Raw genomic sequence first — 24,556 nt, forward strand, 5'->3', positions numbered from 1 at the left:
AATAGTGAATGCTTATCAAGAGATATTTTAAATGTGTATGATACAAATGAAAAATACTTCTCTTCATTTAATTGAATTTATAAATAAATTTTTTGGGTGTAGTAAAACAAATTAAAAATTCAATTTTTTTTTTTTGGTACAGCGAATTTTGAAGGGGATGTTTTATATTTTTGTAATAAATTAATTATATTAGTTGCTTAGTTACAATACAGTGTAAATATCAGCTTAAATTATGTGTGTGGTACTTTTATAATCAAATATTTTATAACTGAAGTGATTCATCTCTCTGACATAAATCATTGCTATTGTTGCATTACAACAACAATCAATCCTTGGTGCCACGAGGGATTCTGTAAAAATGGTTAAATAATTGGTGAGTACTTTCATTTAAAAAATTGTTTTAGCAGATTAACTTTGATATTGGGTAAATAGTTGGCAATGAGGAGTTTGGTTCAGTGCTTCGACAGAGTAACATCGTGTCTGTGTTTAACTAAAATTTTTAAGGTTTATATCGGAATTAAAAAGTGAATTTTGGTGAACGGACAGATCTTAGCTTTGTATGTACTGTGGTGAAGTTTGGAAAAAATCTACCGAGTGGTTTCCCTGTTATTAGTGAAATAACAATTACAGTTTTAATAGATTTTTTCTAATTGAATGTAACAGGTAAACTTGGAGGGGATAAAGAAAAGGCTAATCAAGTCACAGGTGGGGATCTATTTACTAATAGACCTAATATTTACCTAATAGATCATAGATCATATTATTTATATATCTCAATGAAATAAATAACAACTTATTTATTTCTCTATCGAAGTTAAGAGAAACAAAAACAACTTATATTGAAATAGTGCTTTTTTTTTTCTTGGCATCTCATTTTTGACAAATTTAAGGGTTTTTTTTCCGTCTTTTTTTTTTTTTTTTTTTTTTCTTTTCTGTTTTATGCTGGTTATTAATTATTAGTTATTTGGAAATAAGACAAACAAAATAAAGTACAGTAAAATAATTAATGCCGCAAGAAAAAATTTATAAATTTTTGGCAAGTAGTAATACTTCATCTTCTGATAATTCAACGCCTACTAAGAGAATCCCTTTAAAGAGAAGTAGGAGCTCTCCGGAGAACCTCTATTCACAACCTGATAAGAAGGTGAATTTATTAAAAAAATCCGACGAGATGGGCACTTCCAATAACGATGAATTGTTGCAAGCCTTTGGTAAGATGATGGATGCTAAAATAGCGATACTTCCAACAAGAGATGATTTTAATTCGTTCAGAGAAGAAATGAGGAGCTTAAAAATTGAAAATGAATCTTTGAAAATGGAAATAAAATCTCTTAAGGAGAATGAGCGTCAGTTAATAAGGCGGATAGATATACTTGAAAATAATGCACGTAAAAATAATCTAATTATAAAAGGGCTCTCATTTACTGATCAAGATAATCTTTTTCACTTGGTGAATGAATTTATCTCTAATGTGATGCAAATTAAAGATAAGTTGGAAATAGTTGAAGTACGCCCTCTAGGGAACAAATCTATGAAGCAGAGGCATGTCTTAGTTACATTCCTGCGCAATCATGAGAAATGGGCTGTTTTAAGGCAGTCATTTCGACTAAAGGGAACTGTTTGGAGAATAGTGCAGGACTTTCCTTTTATGGTGCGCAGGCGGAGACATAATCTGTTTCGTTTACGATGGGAGATTCGCCGCCTAAACAGCAGCGTTAAGTGTGAAGTCAGATCGGATAAATTAATTTTAAATGGTAACGTGTTATCATGGGATGACTCCACTGGGCTTATTTATAAAGGAGATGTAGGAATATCTAAGTTGAAAGAGCTGGTGGGTCATGATCTCACTGGGTACATCGGCGGACTTCTGGCGGAACAGCCTAATTCCCGCAGCATCGTCAGGGCATCCAACCCTCCAGTGTTACCGGGGCGCCAACAATCAGCATCTATTATAAATAAGGCTTGAGATACACCCGTCTGCCGGAAAAATAGCACTTCTAACGGTAATCAATTACATTTAAGTTATGTTAACATTCTTTCTTTTAATATTGCGGGCCTTAATAATAAAGTAGGAGATTTTTTATTTATTAATTTTGTTAAATCATATGATGTTTTTTTTCTATTTGAGACACATGTAACGGATAACGGTAGTTGTTCATCTTATTTTGAAAATTATTTTTCTGAATTTAATCTTATCTGGATACATGCTATTAAGCAGCATAAATATGGTAGGCCTAGCGGAGGTGCGCTATATGGAATTAAAAAGAGATTAAAACAGAGAATTAAATTTTTTAAAATGGGAGATTCGGAAATAGTTTCATGTCATGTTGGTAGTACTTCTGAATTTTACATTGTTCCAACTTATTTAAATTGTTCTCATTGGGAGGAGCACTTTAATGGTCTTACTGAGTTTATTTCTGAATTCGCTGAGGCTGATATTATTGTGGTGGGTGATATTAACGCTAGAACCGGAACATTGCAGGAAATAAGTTCTGAGTTACCCATTGATTCAGAGAAATATGACTATGTCAGACGTTCTAAAGATGATGTAGTGAACACAAGAGGGGGTAAATTTGTTAATTTATGTGATGAATATGGGTTAATTATATTGAACGGGCGATCTAAAAGTGACGCTGAGGGCCATTTTACATATGTAGGCGCACGCGGTAGCTCCGTCATCGACTTGTGCTGCGTCTCACTAAATGTTCTCCCAATAATAGATGACTTCTCAGTGGAATGTGAGACTTTTTCTGACCATCTCCCAATTTCGTTTTCCATAAAGTTACTAAATGTAGATGAACAGGTATCTCCTTTACTTCCTCAAATAAGATGGGTTGATAACAATAAGACTCTATACCAGAAACGATTGGTTAAGGAGGTTCAGCAATTCAGTGATCTTGAGCAGTGTGATCCTGAGAACGCCATCTCGCTCCTGGTTGAATCTGTTCGTAGAGCAACTTTTTGGCACAACTCGTGTGATAATAAAATGCAGGTATTTAAGCAACCATGGTACGATTCGAACTGTTATAAGGCTAGGAAGAAATCGCGAAAGTTACTTAAGCTTTACCGCAGGAGCTCATCTCAACTTGTTAAAAAAGCGTACTTTGAGGCCAATAATAATTATAAGCAGTTAATAGTTGTTAAAAAGTCTGAATACTATAAAAATTTGTTGGAGAAATTTAAAAGTGTCAAGTTAAGTAAAGATTTCTGGGATGTTGTGAAAGCTTTTAAAAAGCCTCGTCATTTTATCGATAGTGGCATCTCTTCAATTGATTGGGTGCATCATTTTAAGTCGTTATTATGTCCTCCTCGCTCTACGTGCGCTCTTCACTGCTATGCTCCACCCTTAAACATTTCTCCTCAGTTGGATGGCGCTTTTTCAATGGATGAACTGTATGCAGTTCTAGGGAAAGCAAAGAACAATAAAGCTCCCGGAGTTGATAGGCTGAGCTACGAATTCTTTAAGAACGCACCCTCAGAGTACCTGGAACGGCTTCTTCTTGTCTTTAATGAAATTTACGTTACTGGCAGTGTCCCGTCCAGCTTCAAGGAGTCTATCATATTCCCTTTATTTAAAAAGGGTTCTATATCTGAAGCCAAAAATTATCGAGGTTTGTCATTTTTGAATTGTATCGGTAAACTTTTCTGTGGGCTCTTATTGAACAGGCTGGAATTATTTGTTAATTCAAATCAGATCCTTAAAGAGTGTCAGGCTGGCTTCAGGAAGGGCTACTCCACGGTTGATTGCATATTTGTTCTGTTTAATTTGGTTCGTATACAGTTACATAGGAAAGGGAGGAAACTATATGCTTTCTTTGTGGACCTAAAGGCTGCATTCGACACTGTAGATAGGGATGCTCTCTATTTGAAGTTGTTCAATTGTGGAATTTCTTCACGGTTCATTACTGCCCTAAAAAATATGTATAGGGGATCGATTTCTTCGGTCTGGACTCCGCAAGGTAGAACAGAGACTTTTAGTGTGAATACTGGAGTACGACAAGGCTGTCTACTTAGCCCACTCCTATTCGCATTATTTATAAATGACTTGGAGGATGAATTTGAATCAGGAGTGCAGGTAGGAAGTCAGGTAATTAAAATTATACTATATGCGGATGATATAGTACTGATTGCTGATAGTCCGCGAGCCCTACAGAGAAACATACTGAAGCTGGAGCGGTATTGCGAAAGGTGGAACCTTCAAGTGAACATTGATAAGTCCAAAGTGGTTGTGTTTCGCAATGGAGGTAGACTTGGAGCTAGAGAGCGCTGGACGTACAAGACCCAGGAGATAGAGGTAGTAAATCGTTTTGTCTATTTGGGTGTGTTGTTGACCTCTCAATTGAATTTAAAACCTCATTTTCTCGATAAATCCTCGTCAGCTAAACTTGCGTTAAATGTTATTTGGAGAGGAGCGATAATGCAGCCTCAAATACCTCTGAAAGCGAAACTCCAAGTATTTAATGCGGTGTCGCGTTCTATTCTTTGTTACGCAGCTCAAGTTTGGGGGTCAGAGGAGTTCCGTGAGGTGGAGAGAGTCCTGTGGTTTTTCATAAGAAAAATATTTGCTTTGCCAAATTTCACTCCATCATACATACTTCACTTAGAAACTGGCCTTGAGCCTATATTCTTTTATACCTTGGCATTAAATAGTCGGTATCTAGTAAAGGTGTTAAATATGGATCAATCGAGGTTTCCCAGGATAGTTGCTGAGGAGATCGTAAGAGTGGGTATATCATGGGCTAAAAGTTGGAACGTTTTGGCTGAGCGGGCTCAGGTTAATCTGAGGATGAGCGTTCTGGAGCGAGAGGGACTCCCTTCACGCTTTCAGTCCATTATTGCTTGGTTGAGGAAGGGTTTTTTGCTGAACCAACTTGAAAGGGCGCAGGCTTCACATAGATATACGATTTACAAGTTGCTTGACCACGAGGTCAGGTGCGCAGATTTGACTGGTGGTGGCGGGATGGAAAACGGTATTACTGAGATAAGGTGGATATTAAAGCTGAGAGGAGAATTGCTGAACCTCAACCATAAACCTTACAACCTTGACAGAGAGGAGGAATGTTCTCTTTGTAATTATAGGGTAAAGGAGGACACCTTTCACTTTGTTGCAGAGTGCCCTATTCTTGCTCCCTACCGTTTATCTGTGTTTGGGGAAAGATTTCTTTCGTTCGGTTTCTTCCTCAATCTGCTGAACGGTCCTGATTGGTCTCACCTAATTAGATACGTGGTTGCAGCATGGCAATACAGGAGAATAATAAAAAATGAATTTAATTTTTAAATTTCTCTTATATACTATTTGTTAATTATAAACGCACTAGCCCTAGATTTAGTATTCAGTAGTTCTTCAACGAATACAATATAAATATTGTTCAATAATGAATTGTTTTATCTATTAGCAGTTTTGGATGTCTTTTGATTTGTATTTAATAACAAAATTGTAATTTATCTCTCTCTCTTTCTCTCAAATTTTCGTTTCTTTTTTCTTTTCTTATACTTTTTTCTCTTTTTAATTTTCAGTTAATAGTCACTATTATTATTATTAAATTTGTAGTAAATAAATTTTGAAATTAATGGTAATATTTTGTTGAATTTATATTATATAAGGCACTGCCATAATTGTATCTAACCAAACCCCGGCAGACGGTTATCCTTGCCGTATTAAGTTTTCATATGTATTAATGAATGTATTTCTTTCTTTTTATGGTATTATGTGAAATAAACTTACTTATTATTATTATTATTATTATTATTATTAGTTGGCAATGCTTAATTGTAAAGTGCCATTAATGATTAAAAGTTCTCTATGGATAGTCCGTTGGTGAGTGAATGAGAAAAGGCCAAAAATGGATTTATTACAGGTCTTTAAGAAAAATAAATCTTGCTTATCTTTTGGGAATTAGTTCTAACAATCTCCAGCAGATAGTTCCACCTTCCGTTCAGTTCAGAATGTTATCTTTCATTCAGAAGCTAAATTGTTATATTTGTGGCCAAAGGAGCTCAAGATAGAAAGGTATTTATCTAATGTCCATTTCTTAAAAAATTCAATTACTGACTGTTCAATACAACGTTCAGACTAAAATTTTGTTTGTGTTTTATCACTTACAATGAATGTTACTAATGTACTCTCAATTTAATGACGTTTGCTCAATATTAATATTTAATGTTTATGCATCCTATAGATGTACATTTTTGTTGTTTGTTTGTTAATTAAAATGTATTTCGTTCCCTTTACTTTCTTCAAACTATGTGATCTGTTTCTATGAATGACTCATTTTTATTTTTCAATAAGAAAATTTCTGCTTTACCATTGAAAATAATTTTAAAGAATTTCAAAAAGAAACAAAGATGCCTCCAACTTATCAAATAAAGATGCCTCCAACTTATCAAACAAAGATGCCTCCAACTTATCAAATAAAGCTGTTAAGATGACATAAATTTGGAGTAGAGAAACAAAATTAATTGTATGTTACCGTTAGTACATGGATTGGTCCTCTGAACGTTATTGGCGCTTGAAACCGAATTGGAAATTACTTTATTTGAGAAGACATTCCAGGTGGATTTTTTTAACAATCACTGTGCATTTTCTGATATATCACCAAATAGCCTAGGGCTCCTTAAGAATAAATTCAACATACAAAATTTTAAGACCTTTATAGGAATTAAATTAAATAGAATGATGTCTATTAGTCATCATTAATAGTCGAACATTTATCCTGAACACTGTAAATTAATAAACACTGAAGCAATAAAATTGAAATAAAAGGTTGGCCCAGTTAGATATTAATTTGTTTTATTTACTTAATTTACAGTTGCAATAAAATGAAAGAAACGAAATTTATAAATTTTTTTTACAACAATTTAGGTGTCATTGTAATATATAAACTGGCAAGAAGACATCACATTATGCTGCAAAAAATAGTCAATCTTTTTTCAAATTATAAGTTAGGTGTAATTTGAAATCACCTGTGATCATGTCAAATAGATAATTATAGGAAACAAATAATTAATATGTAAGTTTATTTTAAAATTATTTGAGGCTTGATTTTTAATCTTTTTGCTTCTACATTAACAAAGCTTCCTCTTCTTCATTTAATACCGGCAATTCATTTTTTGAAATAATACGTTTAGAAATTTTTTTATTTCCATTTTTCAATGGTAATCGAACTGCTGTAGGATTTTCGCAAATTTCTTCAGACGTTTCTTTAAACTTTTCCCCATCTTCTTGAGAACGTATACCAAATTCATCGGGCGTATGATTGATTACTGAAATGGATCTTACTCTTAAATACAGATGATGGTATCCAACAGCCAGTTCAAAAACTTGCTTGGTTTTACGTAAGCTAGACATGCAGAATATATAAGGAGATGCTGACTCCATTACTGGTGTTACAACGAATTTTTTGCAAGTGTAATGGACCATACGTATGAATACCCACTTTAGTCCTGTCTTAGGTACCAACATGTTGTCTTGGTAGATATTAATTCCTCTAGGATGGATTCCAATCCAAGCTGGTGATCCCAGCCATCTAAAATATATTCTTCAATTAGATTACATTTAAGTTATTAAGTAATTTCACAAATGAAATATAACGTATGTTATAAAATTCTGGTAAGCCTGGGAAATCGGTTTTTGTTCGTCCACATCCTGAAATGTTTAATGAATCTTTTCTTACAACATTTGAGTACCATTCTCACATCCAACATATGGCCAAAAAATAAGAGTTTTCCTGCATTTAATTGACCCAGCACTTTACTCCTGAAGAGTGACAACAAGAGTATCCTAGCTTCCAGTAGTTAGAATAAACCAACTAGTATTTTACAAATATAATACACAACAAATAATAAATAATACAAATCCCGATTAAGACACCCTAATAATTGTTTACTGAATAAATATCGCTCAGTCTATTATTTAAGTATGGTATATTTATTTACATAATAACATCGTTGCCGTTCTAAATAAAATTTGAATTTCGACTAATAAAATTGATCATTAGGAAACAATACATAAAACTTCGGACAGACAATTAATTGGAGTTAGTCAAATAAGTCCTAACTGGAGCGTAATATACCATTTAAAATTAAAAAACTTTTTAGCAAAGGCTCAGTGCAAACTGGTCACCCTATGTGGAGATCACGGTTTCAAATATAACTCCCTTAGATAACAGCTCTTAGATTTTCTTAGAAATCTCTTTTTACAGCACACGGACTGGTATTGGTCTGGTAACGAGAGAACACTGATTGAAGGCTGGTAATGAAAAAGGTTGCGGAAAGCAAATGATTTCAGAAGTTGACTCTCCTTTAATTTAAAATTTAAATAAAATCACTTTTTAGAAGAAAAGATTAACGTATTTCTATGATCTGAAAGGATTCAGTAACATGTAACTGAAATCATGTAAAAATGGAAATGTTTGGAGGATAATTATCAATTTTATTTTACTTTTAAAGTTTTTCTTTCAAAAAAATCTCATTACTTTTATTTTGAAGTTTCTTTTATAACTTCAATAATAAATATTTTCTTGCGCTATTAAATAGCTGTCATTAGGTAAGTCGCAAACAAGCCCTGCTTCATGATGTAAACAAATTGGCAATGTGTGGATCAATTTCAATCCATCTAAAAGAGATTAAATCATCGAGTTTATGGAGAGAAATTTGTTTTCTCTTATAAAACTTCGCGTTACTTGAATATCAGTTTTGGATAGAACTGTCTTTCAGGTAGTGGAGATTAGGGTAACTTGCTATTTCAATCTCTGAATAAAGATGAAAATAACGAACATGTTATAACAGATGAAATGATTGGTACTACTTTAATTCAATATAATGTTTAAAATCTGTAACTTAGATATGAAAAAGGAATTGTAATCATCAATTTAAACAGTGAAAAAGTATATCTTTCATTAAAAAGAATGCATACTCACGTAGTATTAAAATAGTTTACCCCATACATGCCAAGTTGTTGAGTAATTCTTACATATTCTAATTGTGACTCTACTGATGTATATCCTTCATGATCTTTATGCCAACCTAGCAGACTGTCCAACCATGACTGCCTGGACATAGTATACTGCTCGAGCACAGTTTTGGGAAGTAGGTTTTCCAGACGTAAACTGTCATAGTCCACGTGAGCCCAATCTCCTTGGTCTGATTGTAGAGAGTAAGATGCCAGAAGAATGCTGGTCTCCGGAGGGCAGTAAATGCCACCTGTTTCATATTGACTTTTTGAAATATCTTGAATTTAAGGGTCAAAGCACATGGTTCAATCATAGCTTTTTATATTTATAATTAATTTCCCAAATAACAAAGTTTAACACCATTAAACTGCAAAACATTTTTGGCCATTAAATAATAAATAAGTTATTTCAGAAGCTATTTTGTTTAATTCCGTGCTCTAATGTAAATCGCTGCAATAATTCAACTCAAATAGTAGCAGGCACTGAATGATAACGGTTTTATTTGAATTAATAATCACATAGACGGAATTTAAAAAAAAAAAACAATGAACTTATTTCATCGCATTTCTCCATTTATTTGCTTTATGGAATTAATCGAGTTACGCTGTGAACGGCCCGTATATTCATATAAATCTTTGGTTATGCGACTTAATCTAAAAAAAAAAAAAATGAAAGAAAAAGGAGTTATAGAAGGAGAATTGTTGCATGCACAAATGCATTTTCAATCAAAGCTTTACGTAAAGAAAATAAGCGGTTAAGTGCCCTCGAAATTCGAAAATAGAAAAAACCATGCAATAATAAATATGAGTTTCATATTATTGTTTCAACTTACCAGAAATAATACTTCCCTTGCATTGATTATATATAAGTGACAAACTGACTTTATCTACAACTGTTGAAATATCTTCTGGAAAATATTTTACTAAAAAGAAAAGCGGCGCATTATTTTTTCTAATAATGCGATACACTTTGCTGTTGGGACGTAACCATCTTGGTTCTTTCTTAAGCGATTCATACTGTAAACCAAAATACCAATATTCTCTGACGCCCAAACATTTGCAGACATTGCTGAACAATTCTTTGCCAGTAATTTTACTACTTTCATCAAGGGTTAGTACACCACCCAGATAGTTCACTAAGAATATATATTTGTCTGGTGAACGATTTCTCAGCATTATTTTAATCTTCATTACATAATTAGTTGTTGATAATTACTTATCTGCTAACAGTTATTAATCTGGAAAAACAAAAAGTATATAAAATAAATAAATAACAAATGAAAAAAAATTATAAAAAGTAAATTGTAATTATCATTGCATAATCAAGAAAACAATGTACTGAGCGAACAGCTAATGGAAAACTGAAAAACTGAAAAATATTCTACAAATTTCAATTTTATTTATTATTTATTTTTGACAAGCTCTAAAATCATTGAAGTATGAATAATAGAAACAGAGAAATAATTCTAACCTTTTTGACCGACTGGCAAAACCTCCAAAATTTAACCTTCTATATATCATTCATTACCTATAATTTAACAAAAACTTACAGTTTAAAATGTTAAGTATAAGGGTTGATTAAACGCCAAAAGGTACACAAATCAGCAAGTACCCATCATTTCATTTATACTTCATTGATATTATTTTAAGTAATTTTACTACATTAATTTTCATTAATATTTTTTTGAATTTATTAGATGTTTCACAGACCCTTATGCTGGCCATTTTAATCTACAAAATATTTGTTCAAGTAGAACACCATTTAACTTAGATTGGCTGTAATATCTAATCAACAAACTATTAATCACAGGTTAAAAAGAAAAACTTTATTAAAAAAAAAAAAATATGAGGCTAGAAAATTCAAAAACTTTTAAAAAAAAATGCTTACACCAACATTCATCAATGATTTTATTTATTTATTTTTATTTTTAAATAAAAATCGTCGGTTTAAGTTCATTCTTCGATTAAAGTAATTGTCAAAAGTTTATAATAATAGGTAATAATTATCTGGCTTTATAGAAAATAATATAGTTTTCTTCAATTACATTCTCAATCTAGGTATTCTTCCCACAGTATTATATGTTTGGAATATAAGATAAATAAGATATGCATATTTTTATGACAGCTAACATAATTATTCCAGTATTTTACTATAAGTAAAATTAGAGGGACTACATTAAATTACAATTGAGAAATGAATAATTATTGTTGAATAATTTACTTGATATCACCTACGCGTTATTTGTGCTCACAAATACTTCGGAAAGACGAATTCTAGACTGAAATATTGTTTTAAATCCGTGATTCAAATTTAAATAGTAGCCGACTCTACCTTAGTCTTTTTCTACTTTAACGTGCATGAACATACTCGTACATACATGTGACTACTCAGAATAAAAAGCATAATAAAGATAAATCAGAAGAATAATTTGGAATAAAGCTAAAATAATGTACCTATTTAATTATGAAGATATAATATACATTTTATCATAATTATAACAAAAAAATTAAATATTATGAATGAACAAAGGGAAGGGATTAGCTATGCGGTTAGCGTATTGGATTCCCACGTGGAGGTTCCGGGTTCGAATCCAGCTGCAGACCCTTAGATTTTCTCTTTCTAAGAGCTTCTTTCAGCTCACAGTGTTGTCTGTAACGAGAGAACCCTGTCCGGAGGCCGGCAGTGCACTGAAAAAAGCTCCGGGCGCCAATAACCTTAGATGTTGACGCGACTTAAATCATAAAAAAAAAGAAAAAGAAAATGAATGAACTGGCCAGCATAAGGGTCTGTGAAACATCTAATAAATTCAAAAAAATATTAATGAAAATTAATGTAGTAAAATTACTTAAAATAATATCAATGAAGTATAAATGAAATGATGGGTACTTGCTGATTTGTGTACCTTTTGGCGTTTAATCAACCCTTATACTTAACATTTTAAACTGTAAGTTTTTGTTAAAGAGATTTTTGTACCTTTTAGAAAGATTTTCCTTTTGTATGTTTTGCAAAGTTACATATCTGCTTTACAGATTTTTTTAAAATTGGGAATAATAAATTTTAATTTTATCATTATAACCTGAAAAGATGTTAAGTCGGAGTTACTACCACTGGAGAGATCTTTTTAAAGAATGATTACAGTTGCGGTCCCACAAACCATCCTCAATAACAATTTTTTTGAGAAGGCGTTTTGAATAAAATAAAAAGGTAATTTCTACGTAAATAGCAAAATTAAACTGCGATTTCAGTACTTCCCTTTAAGAGGAGTAAGAGAAATAAACTGCGATTACAGTACTTCTCCCTAAAAGGCGAAGAGGCAAAGATTTTGAATCGAACGACAATTCATTGATGTAAATCGGTTCACTCATTGATAATTTTAACGATTGCAGTACTTCCTCTTAGTAGGTGTAAGAGCATGATGGCACTTCACAGCCACGTAGAGGAGCTTTAACCACTTCTTCTTGCTAAATTTTATCAAAATCGGACTAAGCGTTATAGAAATATTGGTAATAATAGTTTTAGAAAGGGCCTAACTTGGGTGGGACAAACTCCCCTCCTTATGAGGCACAGCGTCGAGACTTTAAAAGTGCAAATCTGTACAAAATTTCGATTCGAATGACATTTCATTCATGAAAATCGGTTCACGTTTCGAAAATTTGAAACGATTGCTATACTTCCCCTTAACAAGTGTAAGAGCAGATCGTCGCTTTAATGTTACGTAGGGGAGCCCTAACCCTGTCATCCTACCAAATTTTATCAAAATCGGGCTAAGATTTACAGAGTAATTAATGATAATAATTTTGGAGGGGGCCTTACATAAAGGGGGCTAACTCCTCTCCCTTTCCATGTACAGCGTCGAGACCCCCAAAAGGCACATCTACATAACATTCCGACTCGAATGATACCTCATTCATGAAAATTGGTTCTCGCGTTTAGGCGCTACGTTGTTTACAAAAAAGGTAACAACAACAACAACAACAACAACAACAACAACAACAACAACTACAACAACAACAACAACAACAACAACAACAACAACAACAACAACAACAAGAACAAGAACAATTTTTGAAAATGCCGTTTTTGCATATTTTCGGCAACTTTTTTCTCAAAATCTATTAGATCTGGGTTGTTGCAAAAAAATTACAGTTATAAAGGAGGATTTGCCCTATATTATAAAGAAAATTTGGGAATTTTATCTTTTATAGAAAAAGAGAAAAAAATTGTCAAAGTTGGGAGTTTTTCAACGTTACGCTTTTTTGTGCAGTTTTTGATGATCAACCCTTATACAACTGTCCTACCGGACAGTTTTAATTACTAAAACATCGCGATCTATACCTTTTAAAGAGCTAAGTTTTCTCTACAATTGGGTAAAGAAATCATTGAATTCTGCTGAGCAGGCAAAGAGAAATAGAGGTTTGAAATTTGAATGAGTTGCAAAACCTCCAAAATTTAACCTTCTATATCTCATTACCTATTATCACTAAAACAACGCGATTTATACCTGTTGTAGAGCTGTGTTTTCTCTATAATTGGGTTAAGAAATCATTGAATTCTGCTGAACCGGAATAGAGACTTAGAGGTTTGAAATTTGAACGGGTTGCAAAACCTCCAAAATTTAACCTAACTCATTACCTATTATCACTAAAACATCGCGATTTATACATTTTATAGAGCTAAGTTTTCTCTACAATTGGGTAGAGAAATCATTGAATTCTGATGAAAAGGAAAAGAGAAATAGAGGTTTGAAATTTGAATGAGTTGCAAAACCTCCAAAATTTAACCTTCTATATCTCATTACCTATTATCACTAAAACAACACGATTTATACCTGTTGTAGAGCTGTGTTTTCTCTATAATTAGGTTAAGAAATAATTGAATTCTGATGAACAGGGAAAGAGAAATAGAGGTTTGAAATTTGAATGAGTTGCAAAACCTCCAAAATTTAACCATCTATATCTCATTACCAATTATCACTAAAACATCGCGATTTATACCTGTCATAGAGCTATGTTTTCTCTACAATTAGGTAAAGAAATCATTCGATTCTGATGAACAGGGAAAGAGAAATAGAGGTTTGAAATTTGAATGAGTTGCAAAACCTCCAAAATTTAACCTTCTATATCTCATTACCAATTATCACTAAAACATCGCGATTTATACCTTTTATGGAGCTAAGTTTTCTCTACAATTGGGTAAAGAAATCATTCGATTCTGATGAACAGGGAAAGAGAAATAGAGGTTTGAAATTTGGATGAGTTGCAAACCTCCAAAATTTAACCTTCAATATCTCATTACCAATTATCACTAAAACATCGCGATTTATACCTTTTATGGAGCTAAGTTTTCTCTACAATTGGGTAAAGAAATCATTCGATTCTGATGAACAGGAAAAGAGAAATAGTGGTTTGAAATTTGAACGAGTTGCAAAACCTCCAAAATTTAACCTTCTATAACTCATTATTTATTATCACTAAAACATCGCGATTTATACCTGTTATATAGCTAAGTTTTCTCTATAATTGGCATTTAGCCCAGCAATCAAGAGGGAAACCTCTAACCATCAACAAGAAAACCGAATATTATAGTTATATGACAGTTATTAGTGAATTAATTTAGAATTCAATGGCTGTGAAAGATTGGGCAATTCTAAAGAACCACGTTATTTTTTTAACAATCAATCTAGACCGAATGAAAGTCCGTTAAGAAGTGGAAAAATTCGGCCAAACTGCTGTTGGATTTCGCCAACCATCCTTCTACAGTCCCAAAAGAGAGAATCTATTTACACGTTGCATATCCTCTATTCAGAGAAAGTATTTAATAACAAGAAATACTTATTTTTTATATTGAAGCTCAATTGTACGTACCATAATGGCTTCTATTTTTTCCTTTCATCGATTTGTGAAGAAACATAACTCTTCAAAACATGGAAAATCGAAGAACAGTTAATCAAAAATAATCTCTATTCAAATGTATCTTCTAAAGTTTTTACAATGACACTTATCTATTAGCCTAGCAAATATTTTATAGTGAAACATTATTTCGCAAATTGCACTGACATAATAAGGTCAGTATGACCTTGTAAAGAGTATTCCATACAGATATCTGATCTGAATCATATGATAACATTTCCATAGTTAACATGTGATAACATTATTGAAGGTTCTATACAGGTAATTCCATTTCTAAGATATGAATTTGTCAATATTATTAATTATTTAGTTTTAATCTTTAATTCCTTAGTTAAGACTAGATATTTGTTAGCAGTTTTTGAGACAAGCCAAATCCATCCTGGCAATTGCAATAAAGGACATCTAAAGATCAAGAACTGGCGATCTCGAAAATAATACAAATCTATTTTCGTACAAAAAACTGATAATCGAAAGTAATAAGCTGGATATCAACAATTAGATTATAAATTTAAAATATAATAATTAGTAAACTAGTTTAAGAAAAATCGTTCAAATGAGCAAAATATAAATCCATGCATTAAGACGTATTTTTGTAGGTGAATTTTTTTCTAAATGTTCGTCTGCAAATATACAATCGAAATAGCAAGTTATCATTTATTCTTGAGAAGAAATCAAACGCTACCCATTACTCAATGGGTCTATACCAAGAAACCTAAACAAAAATAACAATTTAAACTCGAATTTAACCGAATTCAGAAGTTCAGAAGTCCTGAACTTGAGCCACCATAATGATTTACAGCGGTCCGAGCGAATTGTGCAACGACCTTAAGGGAAGACAGTCGACAGTTCTTTCTTGTAACTAAGAACCTGGAATTTAACTTAATGGCACATCAAACATTCCACCATAAAGAGATTGGATGATTCTTCCTCTATTTCAAAACCTGTAATGTATATCAAAAAGAGGTCTGGGAAGAGAAGTAAAGGTGTAACCTCAAACGGCTATGCATACTTAAGGAACTTGTAAGGTGTCCAGGAGAGATCTATGATGGCCACAAACTACCAACTAGCACTGGCAGAGATATCAGCACATTGAGCTCATCCAAAAGTATGCTGTGCACATTTGGAAGTTTGAAGTAAAGACTAACTGTAATTTCTACTAAACAAAATATTTTGTAAACAATAAATATCTGCTACAAATTCTATCTTATGCAAAAAAAGATGAAGCCCTCTGTACCTACTATTTCCTGCAAAATAAGAATAAACAAAAGTTGTTTGTCTTTGGAACTTGAAACTAATCAGTTAATTGGCTAAAGAAATCTAGAGAACAGATTGAGAATATCTGATGACCATTCGTCAGTTAAGATGCCCCTAAAATACCGGCATAGAACGAAGCGAACTAATCATTGATATTATTGATAATATCATTCATTGATTTATATTCATCAATCATTGATTGATAAGTCATGCCAACTGACTGGCTGTTAACTGTTTTGGCTTTACGTTAATTTAATCTGTTAATACGAGTTATTTATTGGTAAAGTGTATGTCAGTAACATGAACGATCCTTAGCCGACATAAGAGTAATGGCTCGAAAAAAATGGGAAAAAGTGAAAACTAAATAATATCCTACAAAATACTCTTCGAAGATAATGGATATATAAAAGGTATAATAGATCACTCACCTAAATACAGTGAAAGCAAAAAAAAAATCAACGTATGTAGTTGGTACCTAGATGTAGTTGAAGGTGATATCCCAGAATGGACACTGTACCAAACACCGCTTCCAAATACAACACGCCTTCCATTGTTGTTTATCTTCCTATTCATATTGTAATAGCCAGATTGCGCAACATGGTCGATTCGCCAATATATTAGCTCATTATCTGTGCACATAAACATGCGCGCTTAAAACAGGAAGTTACACGGCCTTAAAGTAAATTATCAAACAAGCAAACGGTAAATGAACATGTAAACAAAATGTCCTACAGAAAATTCTTTATTAAATACCAGAATATTATTATTATTTCCAACCTAAACTGAGTAGTACGTATTGATAGACATCGATTAATTAAAAATAGAAAGAGGTCCTTTAATAACAACTTCTTTCGACCTGGCGCATCAAGTTGTACGTTACCGAAGTGATGCCTTTGAACTTGGCAGCACAAAGGAAACGGATAACAATTTTATAAGAGATATAGACGTCTGCGATGTCTGCCGCAGCCTAAAAGAATTCTGTAGTAATATAATGGTTACTGAGACTGAACTGCGACTATGCGTGAAGATAACCATCACCGTAACTAACAAAATAAGAGATTTTTTAAGTTATTATTTCATTAAATTTGTTTAAACATTTATTTCTCAGATCATTTTCATTCCGAGCAAAAATTATTTCGACGTTTGTGGTACAATTTTGTATTTACTCAACTTTAGAGTCGTAATATCTCGATTACTATCGAATGGAATTCAATAAATTTTGGCTCAATTATAGAACTAAAACTATCGCTATAATTGAGAGAAATATGAACACTCTAGATGCAATAGTACAGGCGATATATAATGATAAAGTTTACTAATCTTTCAAACTACCCTAATTTTGAATCCCAATATCTCGGTTTCTATCGTACGGAATTCTATGTATTTTAGCACAATAACTATCTCTAAAATTGAGAGAAATATGAACACTCTAGATGCAATAGTACAGGCGATATATAATGATAAAGTTTACTAATCTTTCAAACTACCCTAATTTTGAATCCCAATATCTCGGTTTCTATCGTACGGAATTCTATGTATTTTAGCACAATTGTACACAATAACTATCTCTAAAATTGAGAGAAATATGAACATTCTAGATGCAGTAGTACAGGAGATATATGCTGCTAAAGTTTACTAATCTTTCAAACTACCCTAATTTTGAATCCCAATATCTCCGTTTCTATCGTACGAAATTCTATGTAATTTAGCACAATTATACACAATAACTATCTCTAAAATTGAGAGAAATATGAACATTCTAGATGCAGTATTACAGAAGATATATGATGCTAAAGTTTACTAATCTTTCAAACTACCCTAATTTTCAATCCCAATATCTCGGTTTCTATCGAACGGAATTCTATGTAATTTAGCACACTTGTAGACAATAACTATCTCTAAAATTGAGAGAAATATGAACACTCTAAACGCAATAGTACAGGAGATATAAGATGATAAAGTTTACTAATCTTTCAAACTACCCTAATTTTCAATCCTAATATCTCGGTTTCTATCGAACGGAATTCTATGTAATTTAGCACACTTGTAGACAATAACTATCTCTAAAATTGAGAGAAATATGAACACTCTAAACGCAATAGTACAGGAGATATAAGATGATAAAATTTACTAATCTTTCAAACTACCCTAATTTTCAATCCCAATATCTCGGTTTCTATCGAACGGAATTCTATGTAATTTAGCACAATTGTACACAATAACTATCTCTAAAATTGAGAGAAATATGAATACTCTAGATGCAATAGTACAGGAGATATAGGAAGTTAAATTTTACTAATTTTTGTATTCTGTAAACTTTTAGTCGTAATATATCGATTTCTATTGATACGGAATTCAATGCATTTTAGCACGATTATAAACCAAAATCACCTCTACAATTCAGAGAAATATGAACACTCTAGACGCAGGGAGATGTAGGGTGTTAAAATTTTCTTATCTTCGTATTCTCGAAACATTGAGGCAAAATATATCGATTTGTACTGTATTGTATTGGTGGGAATCTAGGCACTTTCTGATAAGTTAATATATTTGTTGAATATTCACGGAAAAAAAAATTGTATCGCTTTTCGGGTAAAGAAAATTTGACATTGTAACACTCAAACGGGATGTTCTCTAAAAAAAATATCAAAATCAACAATCTTGGTATTACTTTAGTGTCTAAATCAATTATTCGGAAATTACTGAAATTAAGTAAAGTAATGGCTACTTTTACAGTCAGGTTTTACGATCAATTACTCACTAGGTAGACGGAGGAGATTTTGCTAATAGAATACTCTGTATTAATAATAAATAATTTATAATCCATGCTCAAGGTTGGGAATCGAACTCAGCAGCACAAGAAATTTTAGATCGCAGTCCGTGTCTCTCTTTTTTTCTGTATTGACACCAATTTTAGAAATAATTTTACCATATACGAGGTGTGTTCAAAAAGTAACGGGAATTTTCGTTTTTTGAAAATTATATTTATTTATTCATCTACATTAATAATGTCGCCTTCAAAGTAGTCCCCTTCGCATACAATACACTTGTGCCAGCGCTTTTTCCAATCCTCGAAACACTTCTGAAACTCGATCTTTGTGATAGCTTTCAGCTCTTTCAGCGATTCGCTTTTAATGTCATCTATGCTTGTAAAACGACGGCCTTTTAATGTTCTCTTTATGTTTGGAAATAGAAAAATGTCACATGGAGCCATGTCTGGCGAATATGGAGGCTGGGGCATCGTTAAAGTTTTGTTTTTGGCCAAAAATTCACGAACAAGCAATGAAGTGTGAGCAGGTGCATTATCGTGGTGCAAAATCCATGAATTGTTTTGCCACAAATCCGGGCGTTTTTTTCGGATTGCTTCACGCAAACGGCGTTGAACTTGTAGGTAGTACTCCTTATTGATTGTTTGACCTTGTGGCAAGAATTCATGATGCACTATGCCATTAAAATCGAAGAACACAGTGAGCATAACCTTCACATTCGACCGCACTTGTCGAGCCTTTTTCGGTCTTGGCGATCCAGAATGCCTCCACTGGGACGATTGAGCCTTAGTTTCGACATCATATCCGTAAACCCATGTTTCGTCACCTGTTATAACACGTTTCAGTAGATCCGCATCGTTGTCGACTTCATTGAGTGACTCTTGAGCAACTTCCATTCTCCGCTGTTTTTGTTCGAAATTCAACAATTTTGGAACAAATTTTGCTGCCACACGTTTCATACCCAAAACATCCGAAAAAATTTCATGGCATGAGCCAATTGATATGGCAACATCATCAGCGACTTCTCTGATTGTGATTCGGCGATCGTTCATAACCATTTCTTTCACTTTTTTCACGTTTTCATCGGTTGTTGAAGTGCTTGGTCGTTCGTCATCTTCAACGTTTTCGCGGCCATCTTGGAAACGCTTATACCACTCGTAAATCCTTGTTTTACTCATAGCAGACTCACCATATGCCTTTATTAACATTTCACACACTTTATTTCATTGTTTACGCAAAATTTAATACAAATTCTTTGATCCATTTTTTTTAACAAACAAAAATCGCCAAGCTCGAAAAACACGTCTAACCTTAACGGCTGCCACTTAAGAAGTAAACAATGAATATTACTGAAAATTTTATCGTACTTCAGGGGCATGTGTACCAACATAATAAAAAAAAAAAATTTACAATCAGACTCTCCAAACCCGCGAAATTTAAAAATTCCCGTTACTTTTTAAACACACCTCGTATTGTAACTGATAGGTGGAGTAGAGGTTACGAAGCGTTGATATTTCTCGAGTGCGAATCCCGAGTGACGCTAATGTTTATTTGTTAGAAAAAATGTTAACTTCCGCCCTCGTTTTAGATTTCTAATTTAACGGTTGTACATTAAGCCACGCCAGTAAAAATAGACGATTACTTTAACTGTGCATAGAATACAAAAAGGAAAAATAAACGTTATGATGAGACTTTAAGAAATCTAGCACCATCCATTATATCTTCCTGTTAAAGAAATAAACATAATTTTCTCAGTTTCATTGCTACACCTGTTCTTTATTCTATGACTCAACGTACAAAAAAAAAATCTATTAACTATTTTTATAAAAAAGTATGAAATAGACAATTTTTATTAACAAATCTAAAAAACCATTTCTTGAAATAGAAAAGTAATGAAAGAAATATGTCCTTTGCAGTAAATTAACAACTATAACAAAAGCCAAGCTGTATGACAATGAGGCAATTTGTCAAGGGTGAACGAAATAAAATGAAATAATGATCTAATCACTTGAAAGAAAAAGGAAGTGTAGAAAGAAAAAAAAAGAATATCGTTGAGTGCGACAACCTTAAGGAGAACGAATGGTTGAGATAAGGTGAACAAGCGCCGTGTAGCTTTGTGGACAAGTATAAACCGAAGAAAGATTCTGAAGCAAAAGAAGACAACGGTGGCATTGACACTGGGAGATGGACGCCCCACTCTGGACGAAGGTAACCACTTCAGCCGGTAGAGGGAACACCTGCTGCTATAATACTCTTACAAACTCCAAGTCAGTTTTTTTACCTGAACAGTGCTGGCAGGATCGTTAACCCGGACATGTGGCTGCTGTAAGTTCACTTTTCATCTTTAAACTCTATAATTATTTTTTGTTCATTGTGTGAAAATAGTTTTATTACTACAATACGAAATATTTTAATCTCTGTCTACCAAGTTTTAAGTAGAATAATGGAACTTCGTAAGTGCATCAAGTTAATCCACAGAATATATACAGTGGTACCTCGGTTCTCGACCACAATTCGTTCCGGAAGTGCGGTCGAGAACCGAAACAATTTATCCCATAAGAAATAATGTAAACTATGTCAGTTTATTTCGTTACTAAGCCCCAGAAATAAGCCCCGTTTTACTGGCCTATTTTTTATATTTTATGTAAAAACATGTATCTAAACAAGAAATAAGATCTAAAAGTGTAAATATAAAACACAACTCGGCTCATCTCGGGTGTTCGAGTTCCAAATGTTTGTTCGGATTTCAGGGCAATATTTTCTCGAATTTCTTGGTCGAATACCGATTTGTTTGAAATTCAAGTCGTTCGAAAACCGAGGTACCACTGTATTATAATAATGGAAAGTCCCTCTGGTTGTGACATATCTTACACTGGCCCACGCCTCATCATCAGGGTTGATTTTTTTTTAAAGATAGTTAAGAAAGGTGGACAATTAAAAGATTGTGATGTTTGGCGAAGGGAGTGGAATATCCTTAAAAGATTAGGTCTTCGTGAACTAGAGGACGAAAACATACTAAAGTAGAATCAGCAGTAGAGCGAAGTATTCTGGACAGGAGAATTTATTTACTGTAAGATGTTGAAACGCTTAGATGAGCCCTATAACTAAAATTAAACCAATTAACTTAGTTTCCATCTTTTTCTAGTGGTAATTGAGGAGATAGTGTTGTATTTTCACTTAGTTTGTTTCGAAATTAAAACATAAGACAATTACTGCAAGATAGGAATCAAATCTAATCTCTGAATAGGTGAAAGAAATTATTTAATCCTGCAATTGGATCATTAAGATATTGAACACATTTTCAGATAGTTAATTTTGTTAATGCTCCCTATTATGTCACTAACCTCATCCTTCACAAAGATCTAAATATCCTCTTTGTTCTATCCATTCAAGATACCTCTATTTCCACAAAAGCTTATCCTGCCATCCCAATTCAACAGCTCAAAGTCCTTTCCTCTTTAACCTATCCTGATAATCCCACCACGACGACTAAAACGACGTTGGCCTCGTAATCTCTTATCCTAGACCTTACCAGTCACCAAAATTCCCGAGAATGGCCAGCACTGGCTGATTTCTCTCTTCCTGTGTCCGTAGGGTTGCGGTGTACGTCGGCTATGCCGAGGAGCTCTCGCATCATGTAATATCTTTATTGCATTCACACTTGGCCTGATGTATTTGTATTTTTATACAGGTAGCAAATAAATGTAAATTAAATTATAAAAACAAAAAAATTGCTTATGGTGTTCAGTTCTTAGCAATTTAATATAAACTCAAGACAATTTCGATTTCAGTCCGACTTCTAAATTTTTAACTACAGTTTCACGTTTGATTTTTCTTGGAGAATCCTTAAATCTTAGATAGTTCTAGATAAATATGTTGCCATAACTTAGAAAACAATAAGCCAGCATTAACAGGAAGGGCCTTCACTCAGTTGTAAAGAAGATGCTGTAACTATGATAATTAGGAGAAAGTTCATCATTATTCATAATTAAAAGATGTCTAATAAATCATTCGCCAACAATAAGATTTATAAAGTTCTTACTGACAACTGTTTTTTTTTTGAAGATCAATTTATGTAATACTCGTGATTCTGATTTAGGTAATTATTCGTTTGGGGCATACAGATTCACTTAATCTGAGTGCCTAAAAGAAATGTAAGAGTTTTAAATTACTTCTTATCTAATTGTAAAGATACCCTTTGAATAACTGTTAGCATATTATGTTTCATTAGTTTTCAAAATTATTTAGCACTTGAAATCTTTCCAAAAGTTCCCAAGAATATTATTATAATTAATCTATCGAGAAGAACCAAATTCTATACTATCCAAACCAGGGATAACTTCTTTAAGAAAAACTGAACTAATCCTACAAGACTTAATCTGGTTTAATCAGTCATTCTTAAAAGGATACGCTTAAGCCATTCAATGTACCGACCATCGATCTCTAATTTCCCCAAAACCAAGTTATCTACCCATAAGATATAAATAAAGGTGTGCATTGCTAAGTTAAATGATTTTCAAAAAACCTAAATACAAAACCATTTTGTTCACTACTTGGTATATTTTATTTGTAAATAAGATAAAATGTGGCTTACTTGATCTCCCATTTCTGAAATAGCAGGCTTGAAGTGTGAGAATGAATATTTTGTGGAAACAGTGCTATTCTCACAAATATAATTTGTTTTACTTAACTAACCTCATAGGAAAGATGACCTAATGGGTTTCTCTATGTTCTTGTTTGTTGAACTTTTTCTCGAAGTTTTCGTTCTGTCTTGCAAATATTGTACATAACGATTATGCGGTCCACTATCCAAAAACATTTGGTGACCTATTCGCTATGACACTGCAGATAATATACCACAACATGACAGCTAACTGTCCATAACATTGACACTCCACCATAGCCATAATAAAAGTAAAAGAAGGTAATGAATCTAACAACTTAGAGTTAGGCACACTCAGAGCACTCTAGCGGAATCAGAAGACTTCTTATTGACTAGTTAGTAGCAAATTAAGTGAAATAATATTCTGCACATAATATGAAACAATTTTGTGGAAAAATACCAGTTGAAAGAAGCACCCTTCTTAATGAAATGTCACTGTCAATCAGGGAAACCCTGCTGGAGATGAACATGTGCTCCCTAGAAAGTTACTGTTGAAAGTTTCATCCTTAGCAACAGAAATACAAGAAAGAAAAAAGTATCCGAGCCACAAATTTTAACCAAAAACCACAGATTTTAACGCGCCTTAAAAATAATTATGTATTTGTTGTAAGGATAATGGACAGCTGGTCTGCTCTTGTAAATATAACATTGCTTTTCTTGTAATTACATGTTGCATTTAAAAAAAAAAAAACTTGCTACTATTACAAAAGCACTAAATTGAAGTTAATCTTTTTTCATTAGATTTAAATGAACTCTTTCTATTTCTCTTTTAAAATACCAAATTGATCCACTTAATTTTCGTGCTGGTCATTTATTGAGTGAGTTCAAATTCACAATTATATGCAGACTGAATCTCGTGAGAAATCTTTAAATGAGCAGGTAGTTATTGAACCTATTAAAATGTACATTGTGGGAAATCTTACAGTTATGCATTCATCGCAAATATGCGTACTGTTATCTTTTAATAATAAAAATGTTATTTTCTTAATATGAGGAATAGTTTAATTCATT

The 24,556-nt window shown here is 32.8% G+C and overlaps 2 protein-coding genes across 8 annotated transcripts in view; one reads left to right on the forward strand and one right to left on the reverse strand.

Moving 5' to 3' along the window:
- Positions 1-212: 212 nt before the first annotated feature.
- LOC141450937 (uncharacterized) overlaps positions 213-24,556 on the forward strand; it is a 38,218-nt gene continuing 13,874 nt past the window's right edge. For both annotated transcript variants that reach the window (XM_074121875.1, XM_074121876.1), the window contains exons 1-2: positions 213-373; positions 20,799-21,207. In XM_074121875.1, coding sequence (XP_073977976.1) covers positions 21,197-21,207 — 11 coding nt within the window. In that variant the 5' untranslated portion in view covers positions 213-373; positions 20,799-21,196. The remainder of the gene's footprint in view (positions 374-20,798; positions 21,208-24,556) is intronic.
- Positions 6,774-23,812, reverse strand: LOC141450938 (moesin-like). 6 transcript variants are annotated; one of them, XM_074121882.1, is made up of 5 exons: positions 23,578-23,812; positions 16,543-16,743; positions 9,784-10,188; positions 8,919-9,201; positions 6,774-7,526 (listed from the first exon to the last, which is right to left on the reverse strand). In XM_074121882.1, exons 3-5 carry the CDS (start codon positions 10,139-10,141, stop codon positions 7,061-7,063), a joined length of 1,107 nt encoding a protein of 368 aa, XP_073977983.1. In that variant the 5' UTR covers positions 10,142-10,188; positions 16,543-16,743; positions 23,578-23,812; the 3' UTR covers positions 6,774-7,060. The 6 variants fall into 6 exon arrangements, with proteins under 6 accessions (XP_073977983.1, XP_073977982.1, XP_073977980.1 ...); XM_074121881.1 differs by having other exon boundaries at positions 16,590-16,743; positions 23,477-23,812; XM_074121879.1 differs by having other exon boundaries at positions 23,477-23,812.

This window comes from Rhodnius prolixus, unplaced genomic scaffold (assembly GCF_049639745.1).
Source record: "Rhodnius prolixus isolate KJV_2025 unplaced genomic scaffold, Rpr scaffold_8, whole genome shotgun sequence".
Classification (NCBI taxonomy): domain Eukaryota; kingdom Metazoa; phylum Arthropoda; class Insecta; order Hemiptera; family Reduviidae; genus Rhodnius; species Rhodnius prolixus.

Bases quoted from the DNA above. Each gene is read 5' to 3' on its own strand.
- LOC141450938 (XM_074121883.1), bottom strand. From the start codon at position 10,141: ATGAAGATTAAAATAATGCTGAGAAATCGTTCACCAGACAAATATATA. The intron at 9,202-9,783 runs GTAAGTTGAAAC...AATATGAAACAG, and splicing joins CAAGGGAAGTATTATTTCTG to GTGGCATTTACTGCCCTCCG. The intron at 7,527-8,918 runs GTGAGTATGCAT...AATATATTTTAG, and splicing joins GTAAACTATTTTAATACTAC to ATGGCTGGGATCACCAGCTT.